At 36.4% G+C, this 24,289-nt stretch overlaps 1 protein-coding gene across 5 annotated transcripts in view; it reads left to right on the top strand.

Annotated features, from left to right (window-relative positions):
• Positions 1 to 24,289, top strand: part of GSK3B (glycogen synthase kinase 3 beta) — a 220,582-nt gene that overhangs the window by 134,382 nt on the left and 61,911 nt on the right. For all 5 annotated transcript variants that reach the window (XM_024992902.2, XM_059887275.1, XM_024992903.2 and 2 more), the window contains 4 exon segments: positions 3,750 to 3,860; positions 7,098 to 7,228; positions 11,729 to 11,835; positions 15,416 to 15,513. In XM_024992902.2, the coding sequence (XP_024848670.1) occupies positions 3,750 to 3,860; positions 7,098 to 7,228; positions 11,729 to 11,835; positions 15,416 to 15,513 (447 nt within the window).

Raw genomic sequence — 24,289 nt, 5'->3', positions numbered from 1 at the left:
ATGTCTGAAAATTGGCATTGAATACAGCAACAAGGAGATTATTGACTTTGATGAATAATTCTGAGGGAATAGTGGTGGTGAAATTTTATTGGCGTAAGTTTTAGAGAGAAGGAGAAGAACCAGGTATTGGAGAAAGTCAATTTAGACCCCTTTTCTGAAGAATTTTGCTGTTAAAGATGCCAGAAAATAGGATGGTGGAGATCAGTGTGATTAGAGAGAGAGTTTTTTTTTTTTAATTGATAGGAGAAATAATAGCATGTAATGCTTTCAGAAAAAGAGAATAATCGACAGAAAAAAAGTTACTAGAGCCATGACTATGAATAGGAAGAGCAGAGTAGTTTGTTTACATGCAGCAGAGTTTGGCTTAGAAAGGGGCTTGGTCAGCGTATCTCTAGTTAGAGTAGTGAAGGAAAAGTATATAGGGACAGAAGCTGGAAAATGGGTACATGTATCATGTAGTGGTGCAAGCAAGGTCATAAACTGAGGGTAATGATGAAAAAAGAGTTATAAAAACAGGGAGCAGGGCTTTGCTGTTGTTTACCAAGTCCCTCGTTAGAAAGTGAGGGTAATGCTGGACCATGGAATTTAAGCTAAGTGTGGAGGAAGGAGAGGAGATGATGAAAGACTGAGGAAAATGTAAAGGTAGTAGTAGCGTCAATGGCATGCTATCTTAATGAACTGTTTTCCTGACATCTGCTGTGTTCTTTGATGCCCATATCTTGAATGTAGTTTTCTGTCTTGATGACACCACCATTATGGCAGAAAGTGAAGAACTAAAGAGCCTCTTAATGAAAGTGAAAGAGGAGAGCAAAAAAGTTGGCTTAAAGCTCAACATTCAGAAAACTAAGATCATGGCATCCGGTCCCATCACTTCATGGCAAATAGATGGGGAAACAGTAGCTGACTTTATTTTTCTGGGCTCCAAAATCACTGCAGATGATGATTGCAGCCATGAAATTAAAAGACGCTTATTGACTATGCCAAAGCCTTTGACTGTGTGGATCACAATAAACTGTGGAAAATTCTGAAAGAGATGGGAATACCAGACCACCTGACTTGCCTCTTGAGAAACCTATATGCAGATCAGGAAGCAACAGTTAGAACTGAACATGGAACGGACTGGTTCCAAAGAGGAAAAGGAGTACATCAAGGCTGTATATTGTCACCCTGCTTATTTACCTTCTATGCAGAATACATCATGAGAAACGCTGGGCTGGAAGAAGCACAAGCTGGAATCAAGATTGCTGGGAGAAATATGAATAGCCTCAGATATGCAGATAACACCACCCTTATGGCAGAAAGTGAAGAGGAACTAAAGAGCCTCTTGATGAAGTGAAAGTGGAGAGTGAAAAAGTTGTCTTAAGGCTCAACATTCAGAAAACGAAGATCATGGCATCTGGTCCCATCACTTCATGGGAAATAGATGGGGAAACAGTGGAAACAGTGTCAGACTTTATTTTTGGGGGCTCCAGAATCACTGCTGATGGTGATTGCAGCCATGAAATTAAAAGACGCTTACTCCTTGGAAGGAAAGTTATGACCAACCTAGATAGCATATTAAAAAGCAGGGACATTACTTTGCCATCAAAGGTGCGTCTAGTCAAGGCTATGGTTTTTCCTGTGGTCATGTATGGATGTGAGAGTTGGACTGTGAAGAAAGCTGAGGGCCGAAGAATTGATGCTTTTGAACTGTGGTGTTGGAGAAAACTCTTGAGAGTCCCTTGGAGTGCAAGGAGATCCAACCAGTCCATTCTGAAGGAGATCAGCCCTGGGTGTTCTTTGGAAGGACTGATGCTAAAGCTGAAACTCCAATACTTTGGCCACCTCATGCGAAGAGTTGACTCATTGGAAAAGACCCTGATACTGGGAGGGATTGGGGGCAGGAGGAAAAGGGGAGAACAGAGGATCAGATGGCTGGATGGCATCACTGGCTCGATGGACATGAGTTTGAGTGAACTCCAGGAGTTGGTGATGGACAGGGAGGCCTGGTGTGCTGCGATTCATGGGGTCGCAAAGAGTTGGACATGACTGAACTGAACTGAACTCCTTGGAAGGAAAGTTACGACCAACCTAAAGAGCATATTAAAAAGCAGAGACGTTACTTTGCCAGCAAAGGGCCGTTTAGTCAAGGGTATGGTTTTTCCAGTGGTAATGTATGGATGTGAGAGTTGGACTATCAAGAAAGCTAAGCGCCGAAGAATTGATGCATTTGGACTGTGGTGTTGGAGAAGACTCTTGAGAGTCCCTTGGACTGCAAGGAGATCCAACCAGTCCATCCTAAAGGAGATCAGTCCTGGGTGTTCATTGGAAGGACTGATGTTGAAGCTGAAACTCCAGTACTTTGGCCACCTGATGCGAAGAACTGACTCATTGGAAAGGACCCTGATACTGGGAAAGATTTAGGGCAGGAGGAGAAGGGGACAATGGAGGATGAGATGGTTGGATGGCATCACCGACTTGATGGACATGGGTTTGGTGAACTCCAGGAGTTGGTGATGGACAAGGAGGCCTGGCGTGCTTGCGGTTCATGGGCTCACAGAGAGTCAGACATGACTGAGCGACTGAACTGAACTGAAATGCCCTTTCATACTGAATTTAGATGATATTTCTTTTACCTGCACCCTTACTTTCTTACTTCCTCTGCAGTGACTGCTGACATAATAAATGCTGAAAATTGAAATTCTCCACTTTAGTTTGTTAGATAAGATGACTTCAAACTGGGAAGATTGGGAAATTTTGCTTGCAGATATTCCCACTCGGTAACCAGTTCTAGACTTGAACACAGGGATTCTCAGCTTTGTGTTCTTCCTTCCTTGGAGAAGGAAATGGCAATCCACTCCAGCACTCTTGCCTGGAAAATCCCATTGACGGAGGAGCCTGATAGGCTACAGTCCATGGGGTCGCAAAGAGTCGGACACAACTGAGCCACTTCACTTCACTTAACTTCAGTTTGCTTATCTGATATTCACATGAACATGGTGAAGGTAGCACTCTGTTCTTCTTTCCTCCTTGGTACTTAGTTGGAATTCCCTTCTTTGTTTCCACTGAACTTGGATTGGTGTCTTTGTGCTGCTGTGAATGGATATTTAAACCTAAGACTTGTAGTATTCTTGTGAGTATGATAACTCAGTACCTTATAAGTTATTCTTTTGTTTTTGTTCAGTTAATTGTAGAAGACAAGTGGTTATTTTACTAATTATAGGCTACAAATAACTATAAAATCTTTTTGTAAGGTTAAAGAAATTTTGAAGCCCCGCTTTTCATGTTATAGTTGAAGAAATGGAAGCATATACAGATTAAATGACTTGCATACATCAGTTAGCAGAGCGAGGTTAGCAATGCACATCTCTTAGATCCCAGTTCAGTGCTTATTCTCCTACCATGACACCTTTCCTGATAGGATGAAGTGAGGGCCGTGATTCTCAAACTAGAAAATACTAAATTTTATGACAGATGATACCCTCTAAAATCGTTTAACCAAAATAATAGTTTAAATGTGATTTTAAATCTTACCAGTATTGAAATGACTGTGTTTTTGCCATGGAATTGTTAGTTTAAAAAAATGTGGTAGATTTGTTTTTGCTCTTATGGTTATGTTCTGAATTTATTTTTTATAATTAAAATTGAACACATAAATCTTTGCTTTAAAAATCCAAATAAGTGAATGTATAGAGAATTTACTCTAATTTGAATATTTAAAGACTAGTTCCTAATTTTGTTTTTTTGGTTTGTTTTTAATAAACTTTCAGAAAGATGAGGTCTATCTTAATCTGGTGCTGGACTACGTTCCGGAAACAGTCTACAGAGTCGCCAGACACTATAGTCGAGCCAAACAGACGCTCCCTGTGATCTATGTCAAGGTATGTAAAAACGGAGCAGTTTCCCATTTTAGAGGTATTTATTATGAGCAGAGGAGAGTGCTAGGTGTGTTTCAACTATATTATTGCATCATACTGAGGGAAAGCTGCAAAGTAGGTGTTTCTGGAATTTCATTATAATTGTGTACAGTTTTAAGTGTGACGCCTTCACCTTTTAAACTTTCATGACCCAGGTACTAAAAATACTTTTCATCTTTCTGACAAATTTTTTCACAAATAATCGTGGATTTTAATTTTGGTACCCATAGCACCTTTTTATTTAATTTCTTAAATCCCTTATTGTGCAGAGCAAGCATATCATATAAAATTATAAAAATATGGTTATAAATATTAATAAATTCAATGTTTTATTGCCATTTATAGATATAGTATGTCTTTAGCTGAAGTTTAAACTTTTGGTGATTTTAAATATGCATAGACTTTGTTGAGGTGTTATTTAATTTGGGGGACCTGATACCAATATTAATCTTGTTTATTTGCTGTAACTCATGTTAATAGTGCTTATGGTTAGTCATGTCCAACTCTTTGTGATCCCATGGACTGTAGCCTGACAGGCTGCTCTGTCCATGGAATTTTTCAGGCAAGAATAGTGGAGTGGGTTGCCATTTCCTCCTCTAAGGGAACTTCCATCCCAGGGATCAAACCTATGTCTCCGGGCTCTCCTGCATTGGCAGGTGGATTCTTTTACCACTGAGCCACCTGGGAAGCCTACAACCCATGTTAGAGTGGCCGGTAATTGATCCAGCATAATTATGAAGTTGTTGCCGGGAGAAACATCAATATATATATAACTTATATGCCAAATAGATAATGAAAAATGCTAGGCTGGATGAAGTACAAGCTGAAATCAAGATTGTAGGGAGAAATATCAATATCCTCAGATATGCAGATGACACCACACTTATGGCAGAAAGTGAAGAAGAACTAAAGAGCCTCTTGATGAAAGTGAAAGAAGAGAGTGAAAAAGTTGGCTGAGAAGTCAACATTCAGAAAACTAAGATCATGGCATCCGGTCCCATCACTTCATGGCAAATAGATGGGGACACAGTGGAAACAGTGACAGACTTTATTTTTGGGGCTCTAAAATCACTGCAGATGGTGACTGCAGCAATGAAATTAAAAGATGCTTACTCCTTGGGAGAAAAGTAATGACCAATCTAGACAGCATATTAAAAGCAGAGCCATGAGGGAGGGTATGGGGAGGGAGGAGAGAGGAGGGTTCAGGATGGGGAACACAGGTATCCCTGTGGCGGATTCATTTTGATATTTGGCAAAACTAATACAGTATTGTAAAGTTTAAAAATAAAATAAAATTTAAATTAAAAAAAAAAAAAGCAGAGCCATTACTTTGCCAACAAAGGTCTGTCTAGTCAAGGCTATGGTTTTTCCAGTAGTCATGTATGGATATGAGAGTTGAACTATAAAGAAAGCTGAGCACTGAATAATTGATACTTTTGAACTGTGGTGTTGGAGAAGACTCTTGAGAGTCCCTTGGACTGCAAGGAGATCAAACCAGTCCATCCTAAAGGAAATCAGTCCTGAATATTCATTGGAAGGACTGATGTTGAAGCTAAAACTCCAGTACTTTGGCCACCTGATCCGAAGAGCCGACTCATTGGAAAAGACCCTGATGCTGGGGAAGATTGAAGGCAGGAGGAGAAGGGGACAACAGAGGATGAAATGGTTGGATGGCATCACTGACTCAACGGACATGAGTTTGAGTAAACTCCAGGAGTGGTGATGGACAGGGAGGCCTCACGTGCTGCAGTTCATGGGGTTGCAAAGAGTTGGACACAACTGAGCAACTGAACTGAACTGAATTATGAAGTTGTAGTAGATTATTAGAAAAATGTTATTTGTTTAACTATGACATTGTGAAAATTAACTAGGAGTTTAAGTTTAAACCCTGGAGGAGGGAAAGCCTACCCACTCCAGTATTCTGGCCTGGAGAATTCCGTGGACTGTATAGTCCATTTTCGTAAAGAGTCGGACACGACTGAGTGACTTTCACTAAGTTTAAAAGTTCACATATCTTAAGTACAATTTTTTGCATTTTACCTTTTATACAAATAACTCTAGAAAATAAAATGGCATTGACTGTAAATGTTTTGAGTATCAAAACATTCACTTAATAGTAACAATTTTAAGCTTTATAGTAATAAAATGGATTTTGCTGATGAGATTACTATAGTATTGTTAGTATGTTCCTCTGTCTTAAGTATTTCATGTAAATTGTTGATGAGATATATTTTTGTAGGAGTCGAAACACTTCATTTATAGGTGATACCTTATGTCAATGCTTTATCTTACCTTTAACTGTCTTTTTGTTATTTTTCACCAAGACACTGATATCTTTGATTTGAATCATGTCAAAAGTTCTTTTTATGGTATATAAGTTTGGGTTACAAGTCAGAAGGTGAGTAGTCAGAAAAATTTATAAGTGAATCAAAACACTGACCTTGAAACAAATAGAAAGTTTAAGATACACTCAAGTTCTTTACACAAAGACCCCCTTTTCACCAGTCAAGAGTCTAATTCTTTCTTTCACACAGACCCAATTTTTCACTGTATCCTGTTTTGTAATAAAATTGATTTTTTTTTTTTTTTGACTGATGTCAATTGTCATCTCGGATATGCTTTTAAACGGCATTTTGAAGTCTACTTAATTCTGAAGGATGTTAACAGAAGAGTGGTGGTGCTATTAATAGATTTACTGATGTCTTGAATAGATCATTGATTATAGATTTTCTCAGTTCACATGTGAATTTTCCCAGACCTCTGTATCAATAACCTCTGGTCTGACAAAGGATGATGAATTGGAAAAAAACAAAACAGAAGACTGGCTTATGGTCTAATTGTTACTTAGTCATACGATTTGGAATATCCCTCTGAGTTTTTAAATTTGTGCTTAGGGGAAAAAAACAGTCTTGTGGTTAGTAAAATAAAAAATTATAAAAGCAAATTGTAAAATTTCCTTTTTTAAGTTGTTAGAAGATGTTTTATATACATGTTACAAATATAACTTTGGTTAACTAAACTATAATTAGCTAGTTGATAGAGAAATGCCATGAAGCTTGTTAAAGAAAGATTGAGTGCTAACAATCCCCAGCATTTCACTTGTTCTTTTCTGGAAATCTGTTACTTTGTTTCCTGCTTAAGGATTCTGAGTTGTTCAGGATAGAAAGTAAATATTCATTTAATGTTTACTCTTTATTCCAGTTGTATATGTATCAGCTGTTCCGAAGTTTAGCCTATATCCATTCCTTTGGAATCTGCCATCGGGATATTAAACCACAGAACCTCTTGTTGGATCCTGATACAGCTGTCTTGAAACTCTGTGACTTTGGAAGGTAAACTAGCTCTCTTTTCCTTCCTTCTCTAATCTTCAACCCCACCCTTCTACCCTATCTGTTCTTTCAGTTACCTTTTCTTACACTTATTTAGGGAGTATCAACTAGTACAGTTTCTGGTGGGGATAATTTTTGGTAAATTCTCTCAGAATTGTAAGTGTAAATCATTGGAAAAGACTCTGATGCTGGGAGGGATTGGGGGCAAGAGGAGAAGGGGACGACAGAGGATGAGGCTGGATGGCATCACTGACTCGATGGACATGAGTCTGAGTGAACTCCGGGAGTTGGTGATAGACAGGGAGACCTGGTGTGCTACGATTCATGGGGTCGCAAAGAGTCGGACACGACTGAGCGACTGATCTGATCTGATCGTCTTTCACCCAGCAATTTAACTCCTAGAAATTGTTCCCATTTATTATGTGTATATATTCCTTTTTCAGTAGGAACTAATTTAAAAAAAAATATTATTATACCTTACTATGTATTATGTATTACTATGTATTATGTATTATGTACTATGTATTATGAAAGATGATGCTGTGAAAGTGCTGCACTCAATATGCCAGCAAATTTGGAAAACTCAGCAGTGGCCACAGGACTGGAAAAGGTCAGTTTTCATTCCAATCCCAAAGAAAGGCAATGCCAAAGAATGCTCAAACTACCGCACAATCGCACTCATCTCACACGCTAGTAAAATAATGCTCAAAATTCTCCAAGCCAGGCTTCAGCAATATGTGAACCATGAACTTCCTCATGTTCAAGCTGGTTTTAGAAAAGGCAGAGGAACCAGAGATCAAATTTCCAACATCCGCTGGATCATTGAAAAAGCAAGAGAGTTCCAGAAAAACATCTCTTTCTGCTTTATTGACTATGCCAAAGCCTTTGACTGTGTGGATCACAATAAACTGTGGAAAATTCTGAAAGAGATGGGAATACCAGACCACCTGACCTGCGTCTTGAGAAACCTATATGCCTGTCAGGAAGCAACAGTTAGAACTGGACATGGAACAACAGACTGGTTCCAAATAGGAAAAGGAGTTCGTCAAGGCTGTATATTGTCACACTGTTTATTTAACTTATATGCAGAGTACATCATGAGAAACGCTGGACTGGAAGAAACACAAGTTGGAATCAAGATTGCTGGGAGAACTATCAATAACCTCAGATATGCAGATGACACCACCCTTATGGCAGAAAGTGAAGAGGAACTCAAAAGCCTCTTGATGAAAGTGAAAGAGGAGAGTGAACAAGTTGGCTTAAAGCTCAACATTCAGAAAACGAAGATTATGGCATCCGGTCCCACCACTTCATGGGAAATAGATGGGGAAACAGTGTCAGACTTTATTTTTGGGGGCTCCAAAATCACTACAGATGGTGACTGCAGCCATGAAATTAAAAGACACTCCTTGGAAGGAAAGTTATGACCAACCTAGATAGCATATTGAAAAGCAGAGACATTACTTTGCCAACAAAGGTTCGTCTAGCCAAGGCTATGGTTTTTCCAGTGGTCTTGTATGGATGTGAGAGTTGGACTGTGAAGAAGGCTGAGCGCCGAAGAATTGATGCTTTTGAAGTGTGGTGTAGGATAAGACTCTTGAGAGTCCCTTGGACTGTAAGGAGATTCAACCAGTCCATTCTAAAGGAGATCAGCCCTGGGATTTCTTTGGAAGGATTGATGCTAAAGCTGAAACTCCAGTCCTTTGGCCACCTCATACAAAGAGTTGACTCATTGGAAAAGACTCTGATGCTGGGAGGGATTGGGGGCAGGAGGAGAAGGGGATGACAGAGGATGACATGGCTGGATGGCATCACTGACTCAATGGAAGTGAGTCTGAGTGAACTCCGGGAGTTGGTGATGGACAGGGAGGCCTGGCATGCTGTGATTCATGTGGTCGCAAAGAGTCGGACACAACTGAGCGACTGATCTGATCTGATCTGATTATGTATTATGTATTATTAAGTCACTAAAGTGACTTAGTAGTAGTATGTATTATGTTAACTGTGTATTGCTGCTGCTGCTGCTAAGTCGCTTCAGTCATGTCCGACTCTATGCGACCCCATAGACTGCAGCCCACCAGGCTCCGCCGTCCCTGGGATTCTCCAGGCAAGAACACTGGAGTGGGTTGCCATTTCCTTCTCCAGTGCGTGAAAGTGAAAAGTGAAAGAGTTAACCTCAATTTAGAGATTAGGTAAAAGGCTTAATTAGTAGCTGTGTTTTCTTCCTTTTCCTCTACAATTTAGTTTATTTCTCTCTTCTTTATTGCAGGTTACAGTTTTCTTTCTGTCTTCTTAAATGCATTGCTTGGTAAAATATATAGTGTAATAAGAATTAATCTTTTTCATCTTTATAGTATTGAGCATTTTGTGCCTCTCTGATCTGACTTTTCAAGATGAAATCAAGCCTGTATCCACATGTAACTCAGGCAGTTAAACTTTCACTTCCTTTCTAGTGTTATTACCTTTAGTACTCTCTCTTCTTGTAATCCCCAGACATCATATGTCTTGAATTCTCACCAGTTTTTTTCATCCTCACAAATTCTTGCTTTCCATCTCAGCTGCTTATAGATATTGACCCACACCTGCTAATATTGGTATTCTTCTTCTTTGTAATGCTTTTTATATCAACCCACAGATTAAATTTTGGTTTTAATATTGTATATATTTTCCACAGGTTGTCTCTTGGGGAAAAGTCTTTAAAAAAATGCATATCTGTTTTCTCATGCGTTAATTCTTAGTCTCACAAAAATGTCCTTTTAGATCATCTACTTTTTACAGTTTTCTAATTTCAGACCTCTGTCACAGGATCCAACTCATTTTGCAGGGCTCTTAACTGTTCCTTCGACTGTAAGAAGTGGGTAAAGGATTTTAAATCAAAAACTCTTATTTGGTGCTTGAACAAGCATCTGTAAGATGAAATGCCCAAATCAGATGAATTTTATTATTATGTCTTTCCCCTGCTTGAGAGTGACTGACTGGTGTGGACTGTAAAAATACTTTTGAGATACCAAGTTAGTGGAGTTTCTGTTCTCACCATAGTTTTAGAACACTGTTTCTATGGGAGTTTTTTTGGGGACATAGAAATCACTTTGTTTTAATATGTTTGGGATAGGGATTTCACTTCTGTGGTAATGATAAGAATAGTTCACTTTTAGTGGCTCTGATAACAGAGCTACTGTTTTGTTTTTAACGTCTGATTTGAGCAAGTAGAGTTTGGGATACACTTTGAAGGCAGCTTCATCAAGTAGTGAAAAAAATCTGTAGGCTGTGGTATTTCTAATACTACCTTTATCTTATAGTGAATTTTCCGACAATGTAATTGGAATCTGTCTTGTTAATTTAATAAATCCTTTATAAAGTAGAAACTTTTGTCAGTTATGCTGTGAAAGTATCTTAATTTTCATACAGCCTAAAACAGGGATTAGTATTTAATAATTTATGAAATGTTTGCTGTATGTGGATAAACTGTCTCCCACCTTCAAAACTTGTGATGAAGAAAGATCAGGTTATGGTCAGCATTACCAGTGAACAGAAATAAATGGAAGAAAAGAAAGCCCAAACTGAAACCTTTGTGACTATTTTCATCTGCCTCTACTCTGATTTTCTTGTACCTTTACCTAAAAAGATTAAAAAAAAATTTTTTTTTGTTACTTTATTTTTTACTATTTTGATTTTGTTGTTTGTATTTATTTGCTGTATTTATCTTCCCTATTATTGTATGTCAAAATGATTAGCTTCTATAGCAGTATATTTCAGTGTATCTTCAAGTTGTTTTGAGACATTTCAAAAGAAACTAATTTTAATTTAATACATGCCACAAAGTATTTGGAAAGGAAAGTTGAATTAGAGAATATGTGATTTGATTTGTTAATAATTTACAACAGTGGAATTAGAATTCATAGGCTTTGAATTATCTCTGCCCTACAGGAAATGACCTATCTTTTTTATTGGATAGCAGATGTTAAGACAGCTAATAAATTGACCAAATGGTGGAAAAAATAAAGTAGGTTGGGTCTGCAAGCCATGGGATACTCACTCTGAATCAGAAGTCAAATTTTAATAGAGTGGCCAATTTCTTACCCATTTAAAAAACATATTGGGTAAGCAATATTCATTCTTATAATCAATTATAGTGCTTTTTGGTAAGGGGAATTACCTATTATATTTCTGCCCTTCCTTCTTTGTATTTTAGAGTGAAATTCAGGGGAAAATAGCAGAAGAAATTCAACATTTATCATTTTTTTATTTTTTTAAAACTCTTTCTTCAGGTGACAGTTGACAAATGCATTCTTTAAAAGTTACTATTCTTTTTTCAGAGTGATATGTTAAAATTATGTTTCTGTTGTTAGAGTTATGGCTCATATTTTCTTTTTTTATATATTGCATGATTGGAATTATGGGACTCTTAGATTAAATATTATATTGCAAATGATAGCAGTTAAGGTTCTTTTATGATTTAGATTTAATTAAAGAATTTCTGCTTTTGATTTTTTTTTTTATTAGTGCAAAGCAGCTGGTCCGTGGAGAACCCAATGTTTCGTATATCTGTTCTCGGTACTATAGGGCACCAGAGTTGATCTTTGGAGCCACTGATTATACCTCTAGTATAGGTAAGTACTGTATCTGAATATAATAGCTTGTGATTATGCATTATATCTTATTTTTAGTAATTTAGTAGTACTAATCTATACTTAAATATAAAGATATAAATATGCCCTGAAATATGTTTCTTCTTGAAGATTTGTATATAAAAATGTATAGAATTTAAAATATATTTACTATTCTACTTTTAGGTTTCTTGGATTATGAGAGAATAATAAAGCTACTCCTCTGTGATTGTATGATTTCTTTAAGATTACAGTTATTTTAAACTTAAAATTTTAAATAAATTCTAAGTATACCTTTTCTTCACTTAAAAAATTCCCCTGAAATAGTTCTCTCTGAGCTTGATCTCCAGTTGGACAATTTTCATCCATTAAGTTTATGATTAAAGTGATAGGATTACAATATTACTGACACTCATACTGTGCTGACTCAACTGATTATTTAATTTTTAGTCAGCTTTAAAAAATTTACTAATTTTTTCATTAGTAATGTGAATAAATTCAGATTCTGTAGCAGTTGTCACAAAAGATCTTTAAGGATGGAAGGCATTGAATAGAGACAGTTGGCTTCATTCTTTGTTGACCACCTCTTCTACCTCATTTCAGCCCACTAGTCAGAGAAGGCAATGGCACCCCACTCCAGTACTCTTGCCTGGAAAATCCCATGGGCGGAGGAGCCTGGTGGGCTGCAGTCCATGGGGTCGTTAAGAGTCAGACATAACTGAACGACTTCACTTTCTCTTTTCACCTTCATGCATTGGAGAAGGAAATGGCAACCCTCTCCAGTGTTCTTGCCTGGAGAATCCCAGGGACCGGGGAGCCTGGTGGGCTGCCATCTATGGGGTCGCACAGAGTCGGACACGACTGAAGCGACCTAGCAGCAGCAGCAGCAGCAGTGGGAGTGAACATACAGAGTGTGAACAGTTGGATGTGAATAGGAATCTAAAGAAAGGAACAATCTTAGGCATGCAAGTGGTTTATTTTATTGTTATATGTTGTTTTTGAAGAGAATTCCTTAGTCCAAAAACAAAAGCATACAAACAAGACCAAACAAAAAATAAAATAAAAACCCCACAATAACAGAAAGTCAAGGAAAAATCAGAACTTGAACAATTTCTCTATTATACAAGTTAAAATTCTCTAATATGAACAAAGACCTCTACATAGAAATATATATTACTAATACTACCTTTTTTTTTTTTTTGGCCAAAGGGCAAAATGCCAAGGAACATTTTGATTTGTGCCAAGAGGCAGCAGTTTTACCCACCATTTCTTTTGCACCATCAGTGCAAATGTCAGCATAGTGAAAAAGACATATAACATCTGAGTATTCGTATGAAAGTTAACTTTGCCCTCAGTACCTCTGAAAAGGTCCAGGAGGTTCAGAGCTCTGCAGATCATACTTTGAGACCTGCTGCACTGGATAGAGAGTATAATAGAGTGAGTGAGTGAGTATGTGTGTGTCCTACTTCACTGGATAGAGAGTATAAGAGAGAGTGTGTGTGTGTTGTTTATAATGCTCATAGTTTCATCGTGGCTATGTTATATGGCCTATTCTGTTCAGGAACAAATGAGAAATAGTGAAAGGGATATTTTGGTTAGAGTAGACCTGGATTTGAATTCCAGATTTATTACTACTTAGCTAAACTGTAAAAGAGATTAGTAACAGTTTTGCTTACCTTTCTGAGTGGCCATGAGGATTAAATAAAGTGTTAGTGAAAGTACTGTAGAAAAAATGGTGTTCTTTTTGTGGTATTTATTAACTTGACTCTTCCCAAAGAACAAATTTCAGCCCTTTATCTTTGGACAGTCTTTGGATTTTCTAGATGCTTTATGTTTTATTCACATATATGAAATTAATCATCTGCATACCAGGAATGAGATTCATACTGGGGTGAGTTTTGCCAGCCTCACCTAAAATAAATGTGGTTTGTTTCTTTCTAAAAAGTCATGAAAGTATCATCTGACGTATTAAGGCATGTTTATATAAACCTTTGACCCTCTTAAGAGTTTATTACTTCTGTAAATGTCCATGTGCTTAGCAGTTCTTCAGGAATCTTCTCAGAAAAGAAGGGCCAGTGTAGTGTGTTCTCTCTATTAGGAATCCGTTTTTTGGATGTTATGAGTACCTGCTTTCCAGCAGTCTCCTTCACATTTACTTGTCTAAAGTAAAGTAAATCTCCTAAAACCAGATACTGACTTTCTAGATTCCCCATAGTCTACTGATGCAGCTGGGGCCGTTGAACCCTCTCAAGCCTAGATTTGGCCTCCTTGTTTAGATTTAGGAAACTTGCTTCTTAAGACTCTGAAAGATTTGTAAATAAACAAAAGGATATTTTAAAGTGTACTAATACAAATGCATTTTAGAAATATTTTTTAACAATGATGTTAAAAGAGTTGCTGGGCAAAATCAACTTGAATTTCTTAAATGAATTTTGTGTCATTATTTGTCTAGGCCAGTAAAAAGTAGTTTTTGGAGCAAGGATTTCCAATCCTTTTTTTTTTTAATATTGGAGGATAGCTGATTTACAATATTGTGTTAGCTTCCAGTTCTTCATGATAGTGCATCTTACTGCATTAAACTGAATAAATTATTTGTTTCGCGCATGCCGTTAGTCACTTTTCTCCTTCCCTACTGATAGATGGAAAGCCCAGTGACGATTTATGTTCATCTCCCTAAAGCCATTGTTTGTTGGTTCATACAAAACCCAGGAATCCAGAAAATTAGCTTCTTTTTTTTTGGCAGGAAGTCTTAAGTAGTGGGCTCTAAATAAAGTGCCCATAAAATGTATCTTTCCATTTGGTAATACTTTTAAGAGATAAAGGGGATGCTCTTCATTATTATCACAGGAAGTCATCTAGACCAGGACTGACTGTTGTGGGTAAGCCAGGATATATGCTTTATTTTTTCCTTTTGTAAATTTATTTATAAATCATTAAAATTTAAGTTTTCTGTCAAAATTGAGGTTTCTTGTTTGACTCAAAAGTGAATTATATTTTATAATTTGTAAAATACAATGTATTCTTCTGCCTTTGCATTTTAAAATATATATTTAAGCACATTTTCTGTCAGTTATATTGCAAGACAATAGTTAGCCACTTAAAATATTAAAATTTTCTTTTTCTGAAATTTGCATTTGGCTTACTCTCCTGTGTATAGGAGATTGAACCCTTCTTGCTACTCTCTATAAGCACCTGGTAATGTGCAGAGATTGTATCACTTTGACTTATTTTTAAGTATAATGAGTAAATAATCATGCTCTCTGCTTTCCTACTATAATCTCTGTCATGGTTGTTGAAGACTTGAACATCTCATACTGGATAATTAATGCAGATATTACATATAATAAAGATATTACCCTTTATTAGAATATTCTTATTGCCCTGTTTCCTGTTTAGTAAGTTTAACAGTTTTTAAATCTATTAAGGATTATTTGATGACTTTTCCCCTCTGTTTTGGATTATACAATCTTTTCCTTATGGTATTTATTCTGATCAAAGTAAAATTAGAAAGTGTATCAGTTTTTAACACAACATAAGCTACAAAGTATGATATTAATAAGCTCTTATCTTCTTTTCTCTTCAGATGTATGGTCTGCAGGCTGTGTGTTGGCTGAGCTGTTGCTAGGACAGCCAATATTTCCAGGAGACAGTGGTGTGGATCAGTTGGTGGAAATAATCAAGGTGAGTCTGTTTTCTGTTTTTGTTCACCATGTGCTCTGCTCGTATACTCTGCTGAGCACATAGGAGATGCTTGTATTTAGTCAGTATTTAAATATTTATAAAATGAAAAAAATGAGTGTGTATTACTAGACCACTTGATAGAAGCAGAATTTTTACGTATGGGTTTAATATGATTTTATTTATTAGGTCTGTCAAAACCTTTGTTAACAACATCATAGCAAAGTATTGTTATCTTGGATATTGGGTATTATTTCTTAAGAATAGCAGCACTAAGATTTTAAAGCTTTTAATATTGATATCTTAAATAAGTTCTCAAACCTCCCCCTTTAGAAATATCTAGTGTTTCTATATTTAGACCACTAGATGGTTGATTATAAGCTTAGTTTGTCTGAAGCAACACCTACCTCCTATTGGGTTTTAGTCTTGATTTTCCAAATGTTTCATAGAATGGAAAATTGAAAATCTCCTTAGCGGTTTTGTAGTCCCAATTCCCCATCCAATGAAAGAACCTACTTAGTTACATTCCTGGGAGGTGGTTTTTCAGTGTTTTCTTGAATATTTCAAACATCATAGTGCTACTTTGGAATGCAGCCTGTTCTGTATCTGGACAGCTTGAATTTAGTTTTTATTGTGCTGAGTGAGCCTCTGTAGTTTTTGTTTTTATGTATGTATTTTTTTATTTTTTAAAAAATTTATTTTATGTTGGCATATGGTGGATTTGATCCCTGGGTTGGGAAGATCCCCTGGAGAAGGGAAAGGCTACCTACTCCAGTATTCTGGCCTGGAGAATTCCTTGAACTGTATAGTCCATGGGGTCACAAAGAATCAGACACGACTGAGTGACTTTCACTAATGGTTGATTAACAGTTGCATTGATTTCCGGGTAGAGTGATTCAGTTATACATATACATGTATCCATTCTTTTTCAAGTTCTTTTCCCATTTAGGTTATTACAGAGTATTGAGCAAATTTCCCTGTGTTGTACAGTACGTCCTTGTTTGTTCGTTTTAAATTTTGCTAGTTATTCCCTGGACTGTGATTTAAGTTGTTCTAAAATCCTTGTACTTGATTTGCAAAAATATTTTTGAAAAAATGATTTTGCTAAGTATCACTGTGTGCAACACCATGTGTGATCAAGAATCTTCCTTACTATCCATATAGTTTCTTATGATTTGCACCTGAGATCACTGGTCTTGGCCCTCTTTTTTTGGTAACTCATCTTTTAGTTTCAGATTGAAGCTTTCAACTTAGTTCAGCAGATCTGCTTCCTTTCTGATTGCTACACTACACTCAGATCTAAGTTCGGATATTTTGATTTTCTTGTTTCCTAAAAGCCTTTGCATTCTTTGTTATTATTCAAATTAGTATTCTAATACAGGAGTTGGCAAACTTTCTGTAAAGGGCTAGATAAAACGTTTTAGGCTTTGTCGGCAAAAAATGGAAGTCAAGGATGTCTGAGATACATAACAGAAAACAAAACAGAACAGAAAACAGAAAAACAAATTTTCACAAATTTTTCATTGATGTAATTCAAATTAATATAATAATTGAGTAATACAAGTCTACTGATTAGAAGAATGAATTTCTTTTGAGAAGCCTGTGGAATTTCTCTTAATCATGGTTCAGAGTCAGTGTTTCATAGCCTCGAGTTGATGGCAAATGTTTATCTTTAAAATCAGTTCTTAGTTCATGTTATTTCAGTCGCTCAGTCGTGTCTGACTCTTCAACCCCCTGAACTGCAGCACGCCAGGCCTCCCTGTCCATCAACCAACTCCCGGAGTCCATCTAAACCCATGTCCATTGAGTTGGTGATGCCATCCAACCATCTCATCTTCTGTCGTCCCCTTCTCCCTCCCTCCCTCAATCTTTCCCAGCATCAGAGTCTTTTCAAATAAGTCAACTCTTCGCATCAGATGGCCAAAGTATTGGAGTTTTAGCCTCAGCATCAGTCCTTCCAATGAACACCCAGGACTGATCTCCTTTAGGATGGACTGGTTGGATGTCCTTTCAGTCCAAGGGCCTCTCAAAAGAGTCTTCTCCATCACCACAGTTCAAAAGCATCAATTCTTCAGCACTCAGCTTTCTTTATAGTCCAACCCTCACATCCATACATGACCACTGGAAAAACCATAGCCTTGACTAGACGGACCTTTGTTGACAAAGTAATGTCTCTGCTTTTGAATATGCTATCTAGGTTGGTCATAACTTTCCTTCTAAGGAGTAGGCATCTTTTAATTTCATGGCTTCAGTCACCGTCAGCAGTGAGCCCCCCAAAATAAAGACAGCGACTGTTTCCACTGCTTCCCCATCTAATTGCCATGAAGTGATGGGACTGGATGCCATGATCTTAGTTTTCTGAATGTTGAGCTTTAAGCCAACTTTTTCACTCTCCTCTTTCACTTTCATCAAGAGGCTCTTTAGTTCTTCTTCACTTTCTGCCATAAGGGTGATATAATCTGCATATCTGAGGTTATAGATATTTCTCCCGGCAATCTTGATTCCAGCTTGAGCTTCCTCCAGCCCAGCGTTTCTCATGATGTACTGTGCCCATAAGGTAAACAAGCAGGGTGACAATATACAGCCTTGATGTACTCCTTTTCCTATTTGGAACTAGTCTGTTGTTTATGTCCAGTTCTAACTGTTGATTCCTGACCTGCATACATGTTTCTCAAGAGGCAGGTCAGGTGGTCTGGTATTCCCATCTCTTTCAGAATTTTCCACAGTTTATTGTGATCCACACAATCATGGATCCTACATAAACAGGATTGGGCCATAGTTTTCTGACCAATCAAGTCAGTACAACCAATCAGCATTTCTTCTATCCCCAGGATTTCAGTTTGATGTATTTGAATTTACCATACCACAGTTCTCTGTACATATCACCATTCAATTTGGCATTTATGTTTAGCTTATTAGAACTGTGTCATTTCTCTACCAATTATAGTTTAGAACTGTATGATGGTTTACTCTTTGTCACTAATTTTAATGAATTCGTACATGAGATTAATACAGATGAAACTGCTTAGAAGCTAAACTGGATAACTGATAAGTCATGTATTTCATGCTTGCCATCATATCTTATAAACCTTTAAGTCCAAAGCTTATTTTACCACTTTTTGTCAGCCCTCCTAATTCTATTTTCTACTAATATTGGTTTGTTCTTAATTTAATTTTAGTAGAAACTGTCAGTTTGTTATTGATGGTTTATGACTTCAATTTTATTTAGGGCTTATTTGTTGTAGGTTGTCCATGTAGGTTGTAGTAGGCCAACTCTAAAACAAAACACTTCTTATTTATATATTATCTTGTCATCTTGCACTTATACATTGTCATCACCTAGATAAGTTCCAAGATTACTATCTATAGATATTTTGAAGGTGTTATAATGGATGTTATACAACATCCCAGGGCAGTTTGGAATATCAAACTTATCAGCCCTATTTACAGTTTTTAAGCAATACCACCCAGGGTAGATAAAGTATCAGTATTTACCACCCATTTGGTGACCTGAAGTTATACATTTCATTGAGGTTAATTAATAGACATTGTAAGGGTGTGGTGTGGTGTATGTGTGAGTGTGTAGTATAGCTCTTAAATCTTATTGCATGGTGATTAATAAACATTGTAGGAATTTTATGTGTGTTTAATATAGCTCTAAATCTTATTGATCCTATCTGTACACTTATACTTTACATATTGAATATCTATGATGTTTCATTGAAATAAGAAATGCATAAGTAATTCTAATGTAACTGTTCCAGTTTTCTTGATCTAAGTTGTATTTCAGAAAAGAGTTGTATAGGTTAGCTTTCAAAGTTAAATGTTATTAAGACATTTTATATTTTAAGCAAATATTGCCATTTCTGCTAATCAGGACTTCAAGAATAGATTTGAGTTTTCTGTGAAAAGTGATCTCCCAGGTGCCCAACTCCAGTATCAGTTTTTTTGAAATGTTAGTCGAGCCCTTAGTTCTTTTGGAAACTAGGGCATCTATGTTACTGTTCTTCTCTGCTCTCTTTGCATTTTCTTTCTTGAAAACCTCATGGGTATTCCTCTTGAGTATCTGGAGATAGCTGATATACCCCCAAACCCATAAAATAGTTACTCTTTTTTTTGAATTTGAGTTTATGCAGAAAAGGAACAGTTGTAAGCAAATTTCATAAATTTTATAAGTGGTAGAATTGCCTAATTATAAACTTTCTGAACTGAAGCTGAAGCTCTAATCTCATGTGAAAAACTGACTCATTGGAAAAGACCCTGATGCTGGGAAAGATTGACGGCAGGAGGAGAAAGTGGCCATAGAGGATGAGATGATTGGATGGTATCATCGACTCAATCAATGGACATGAGTCTGAGCAAACTCCAGGAGATAGTAAAGGACAGGGAAGCCTAGCGAGCTGCAGTGCATGGGGTCCCGAAGAGTCAGACATGACTTAGCAACTGAACGACAAACTTTCTGAGCAGGAACTTTCTTTCATTGTTATGTTTTAATATCCAGAGGCACCATAATAGTTTTCAAGAAATATTTAAGCTAAATTAAGCTGCTAGATTAGTGTTCATCCATGAATTTGGAATTACCCAGGAATTAATAAGAAAAGTTAGTGTGATTATTATTGTATATACTGTTTATTAAACTTTATTGGCTTGGATGTCCAGGCCAATAATTCATAGAATAAGTAACACAGAGTATTATAAACTGAGCTAACTTAGCGTAACCTTTTAAATCTTCTCCCTGTCTGTCCTCAAACAACGCTTTTGCAGAATATTAAGAGTAAAATTAAAATATCTTCAGAGTAAATTAGAAGTATAGGGCAGTATGGCATTGAAAGTAATGAAAAATCATTTTTAAGCATGAAAAACACGCAGCTTTCTAAGATTGATTTCATACAGAGATTATCAAATCAGAATCTCATTATACCTTTTAATCTCTGAGTATCAAAAAGTGCTTGACTTTTCAAAGCATTTGTAGATAAGAGAGATTCTGTTTGGGAAGGCTCAGATAATAAGATTTCTTAAATTCTTCCTTAACATATTAGTTAAAATAATCTTAAGAAATATCTGATGTGGTTTCAGATACCTGGGAAAAATAAAACATTTTGGGAGAACATCTGTCAGAAATTTCACAAGCATAGCTTCAGTGATACAGCATTGTCCATTGGCACCTCTGTGGTCAGTCATACCAGTGGGGTTATTTAGAAAAAGTCTTCTGAAGACTTAAAGAAAGTAGTATTTTTTTTATGTTGATTGCTTTTTTTTATCATTATGTATGCTATAATTTTATGTGCTCAGTGCAGAAAACATACCCAGACACAAATACAAGGAAAACGAAAGTAATCACTTACTGTTCTAGTACATCATGAAAAATAACTTCTATGAATATTTTTATACACTTTTCTGTGCATATCTATGTTAAAACAAAAGTGCCATCTGTTTTGTGGACTTTTTGTTTTACTAAATAATTAATTGTATTTCTCATGTGAAGAAGTGTATGTTGACAAAGTGATTTTTTTTTTTTAATTTTATTTTTTAACTTTACAATATTGTATTGGTTTTGGCATATATCAACATGAATCCGCCACAGGTATACACGTGTTCCCCATCCTGAACCAAGTGATTTTTTTTTTTTTGACTGCATAGATTTGACTGTAGATTGTATTCTGAATTACATAATTGATTCTGAGAAGAACAATGTGAAAGTACAGTGATAAATGATTGCTTTTAAAAAAATTATATATTTAGCTTCTCAAAGGTTTGATTAACTCCTTACGTAAGATGTCCCCAAAATTCCCCAGATGTGATGCAGTCTAGGAAATTCTGGACCTGGGACTGCTGTAGGTTTTACTAATAGTTTCTTTTCCCCCTCCAAATTTTAAAACACAAATTTTAAGTAAGGAAAGGTGAGCTTCAGTCTAGAGTTCAATTTTGGGATTAAAATATCATAGAACTGAATGTTTGATAGAAACCAGTCATTTTGTAGAATTTCCAATTTTAAATGTATTAATGTTCCTAGAGATATAATTTATTTCATAAATATTTACTTATGCTTTGTAATAAGTTGACCATTTCTTTCTAATGGAAGTTTTAAAGGCAGAAGTAGTTAGAGTACACCTCTCTGATAATAAACTTTCTCTGTAGCTTTCATAGCTATAGTAACTAGCCTTTTAAATTTGGATATATGTCTTTTAGAAAAACATGACATTAAACATGTAGATGGCTTTAAAAAATTTTTTTATTGAAGTATAGTTGGTTTACAACATCGTGTCAGTTTATGATGTACTGCAAAGTGATTCAGGGGTGTGTGTGTGTGTGTGTGTGTGTATGTGCATATTGTTTTCCATTTTAGTTTATTACAGGATAGTGAATATAGTTCCCGATGCTATGCAGTAGGACTTTGCTGTGTGTCATTTTATATATAATAGTAGTTTGTATCTGCTAATCTCAAACTCCTAATTTATCCCTCCCCCATCCTTTTCCCTCTTTGGTAACCGTGAGTTTGTTTTCAAGGTCTGTGAGTTTGTTTCTCTTTGGTAGATAAGTTCATATCATACTTTTCTCTTAGCAGTAATTACTCATTTTAGATATTTACATAGATGGTTCTTAGACGGGTAAGAACTAGTACAATCTTACTCTAGCAGAAACTTTAGGAATTGGAAAGTTTCTGGAAAACAGTGGAAAATTTCTGTGGAAAACAGTGAGATCCAAATAATCTTTTGATTATTTTATTATAGTTAAGTAGGTGAACTTCATTTCTTGTGGTGCCTAAAAGCTTGAAAAAGAAAAAGATTTAGCAGTGGAGAGTGAGATTAAAGAGAGAGCGCGACTTCCCTGGTGGTTCAGTGTTTAAGAGATTAGGTTCAGTCCCTGATCTGGGAAGATTCCTCATGCCACAGGGCAGCTAAGCTACAACTACTGAGCCCATGCACTCTAGAGCCCATGCTTTGCAACAGAAGCACCACAATGAGAAGCCCATGCTCTGCAACTAGAGTAGCCTGCGTATAGCAATGAAGACCAAGCACAGCCAAAAACAAATAAATAAAATTATTTTTTAAAAAACGAGAGTGGGAGGGGGGGTCATTTTTTACTGTTATGTGATACTGATTTTTTTTTTTTAAATCATCTTTTTGTAATCCCAGAAACTGGGGGCGGGGGGGGGGGGAATGGATGTTTTCAGTTGTTTTATGCCAGAATCTTTTGTTAGTAAACAAACAAATACAGTTACATAGAGTTAAGAGGGCTACATTTTATTACAAATATCTATCTAAATCATTGTTTTCCTGGTCTTTCGATTTGACTGATGGCTCTTTGCAGTGTGTGTTAGTAACTTCAGTCGTGTGTGACTCTTTGCAACCCCATGGACTATAGCCCGCCAGGCTCCTCTGTCCATGGAATTCTCCAGGCAAGACTATTGGAGTGGGTTGCCATTGCCTTCTCCAAGGAACCTTCCCAACCCAGGGATCAAACTCAGGTCTTCTGAATTGCAGGCAGATTCTTTACTGTGTGAGCCACCAGGGGCTTTGCAGGATAATTTAGACAAATAGATTAGTGATTATCTGGCCCCTCAGAAGTCTGCATTTTCAAATATTGGTAAAATACTGCTAATCATAAAAGCTGCTACTCATTGAGAACTTCCTCTGCACAAGGCACTGAGCTCAGCACTTTACACATTTAACTGTTCAATCCTAGCAAGATGATGGTGATGGTGAAGATGAGTATTATGACTGCCATATCTGGGAAGGGTTGGGTGGTAGGAAAATCCTGTCTGATTCATCTTTAGCTAAGTTGGTGTCCTCTATTCATGGAATTTTGTAGCTCTAGGGGAAACAATATGGTACTTAATGTCAAGTTATTATCTAGAACCCACTTAATTTAGTATTTTTCAAGTGTGACCACAAAATAAAGGAAAAGGTTCCTAAATCCTATTGTAATGAATATACTAAATCAGTTTGTAATATCTTTGGACTAAGTTTAATTATACTTCATCTAAATTAATCAAGGTTGTAAAAGTGGATTCCTTTGCTTTCAAGTACAGCTCAGTGTTATCTTCATCATCTTTGCTTTGCAAACACTAGCTTTCCGTTATCTCCATATTATGCATTGTTTAGCACCTGTGTATGCCCTGTCTCCTGGCTTGACATTTTCACCATCAAATAGTCTTTCAGACAGAGGTCTAAGAGACTAATTTAATGAGAATTTAATAAGAATAAAATACTTTTCTTCCTAAGTTTTTTGATGGATCCATGATGTATCTTTGCTAACATGTATTTGGAGCTTAATCATATGTTACCTGATGGTATTTCTTTTGTTGTCATAGAGCTCTTGTTAACAGACAACAGGGGCAACATATTAAACTTAGTTCTCTCTCCCTTTTCCATTGCCCAGAACTAGTAAGCACACCACATGGTACAGATTTTTACTTGTAATGTATAATATGTAATATATATAAACATATTTTATTGCTTTTTTCATTCTTGTTTTATTGTTTACATTTTTCAGTGTTTATTACTGACTAGAGCAGCGACTTTTAGTCACTTTTGCATCATGGACCTCTTTGAAAATCTTTCATAGCAATGGACTCTCCCGCAGAAAAACATATATGCCAAAATTTGGCATATGATATTAGGTGAACCTTGGACTTTCTGAAGCTCATTTCGAATATCTAGATTAAATATCCCTATACTAGTGCAAAGAATAATGGTTACAATTTATAGTAACTGCCTGCAGTATAAATACTACACACATAGTGTCAACATTTTAAAAATAAGTAAATGAGTATTAG

Source organism: Bos taurus, chromosome 1 (assembly GCF_002263795.3).
Source record: "Bos taurus isolate L1 Dominette 01449 registration number 42190680 breed Hereford chromosome 1, ARS-UCD2.0, whole genome shotgun sequence".
Classification (NCBI taxonomy): domain Eukaryota; kingdom Metazoa; phylum Chordata; class Mammalia; order Artiodactyla; family Bovidae; genus Bos; species Bos taurus.
Note: the sequence above shows the minus strand (reverse complement) of the source record. Positions and strands in the feature narration are given on the sequence as shown.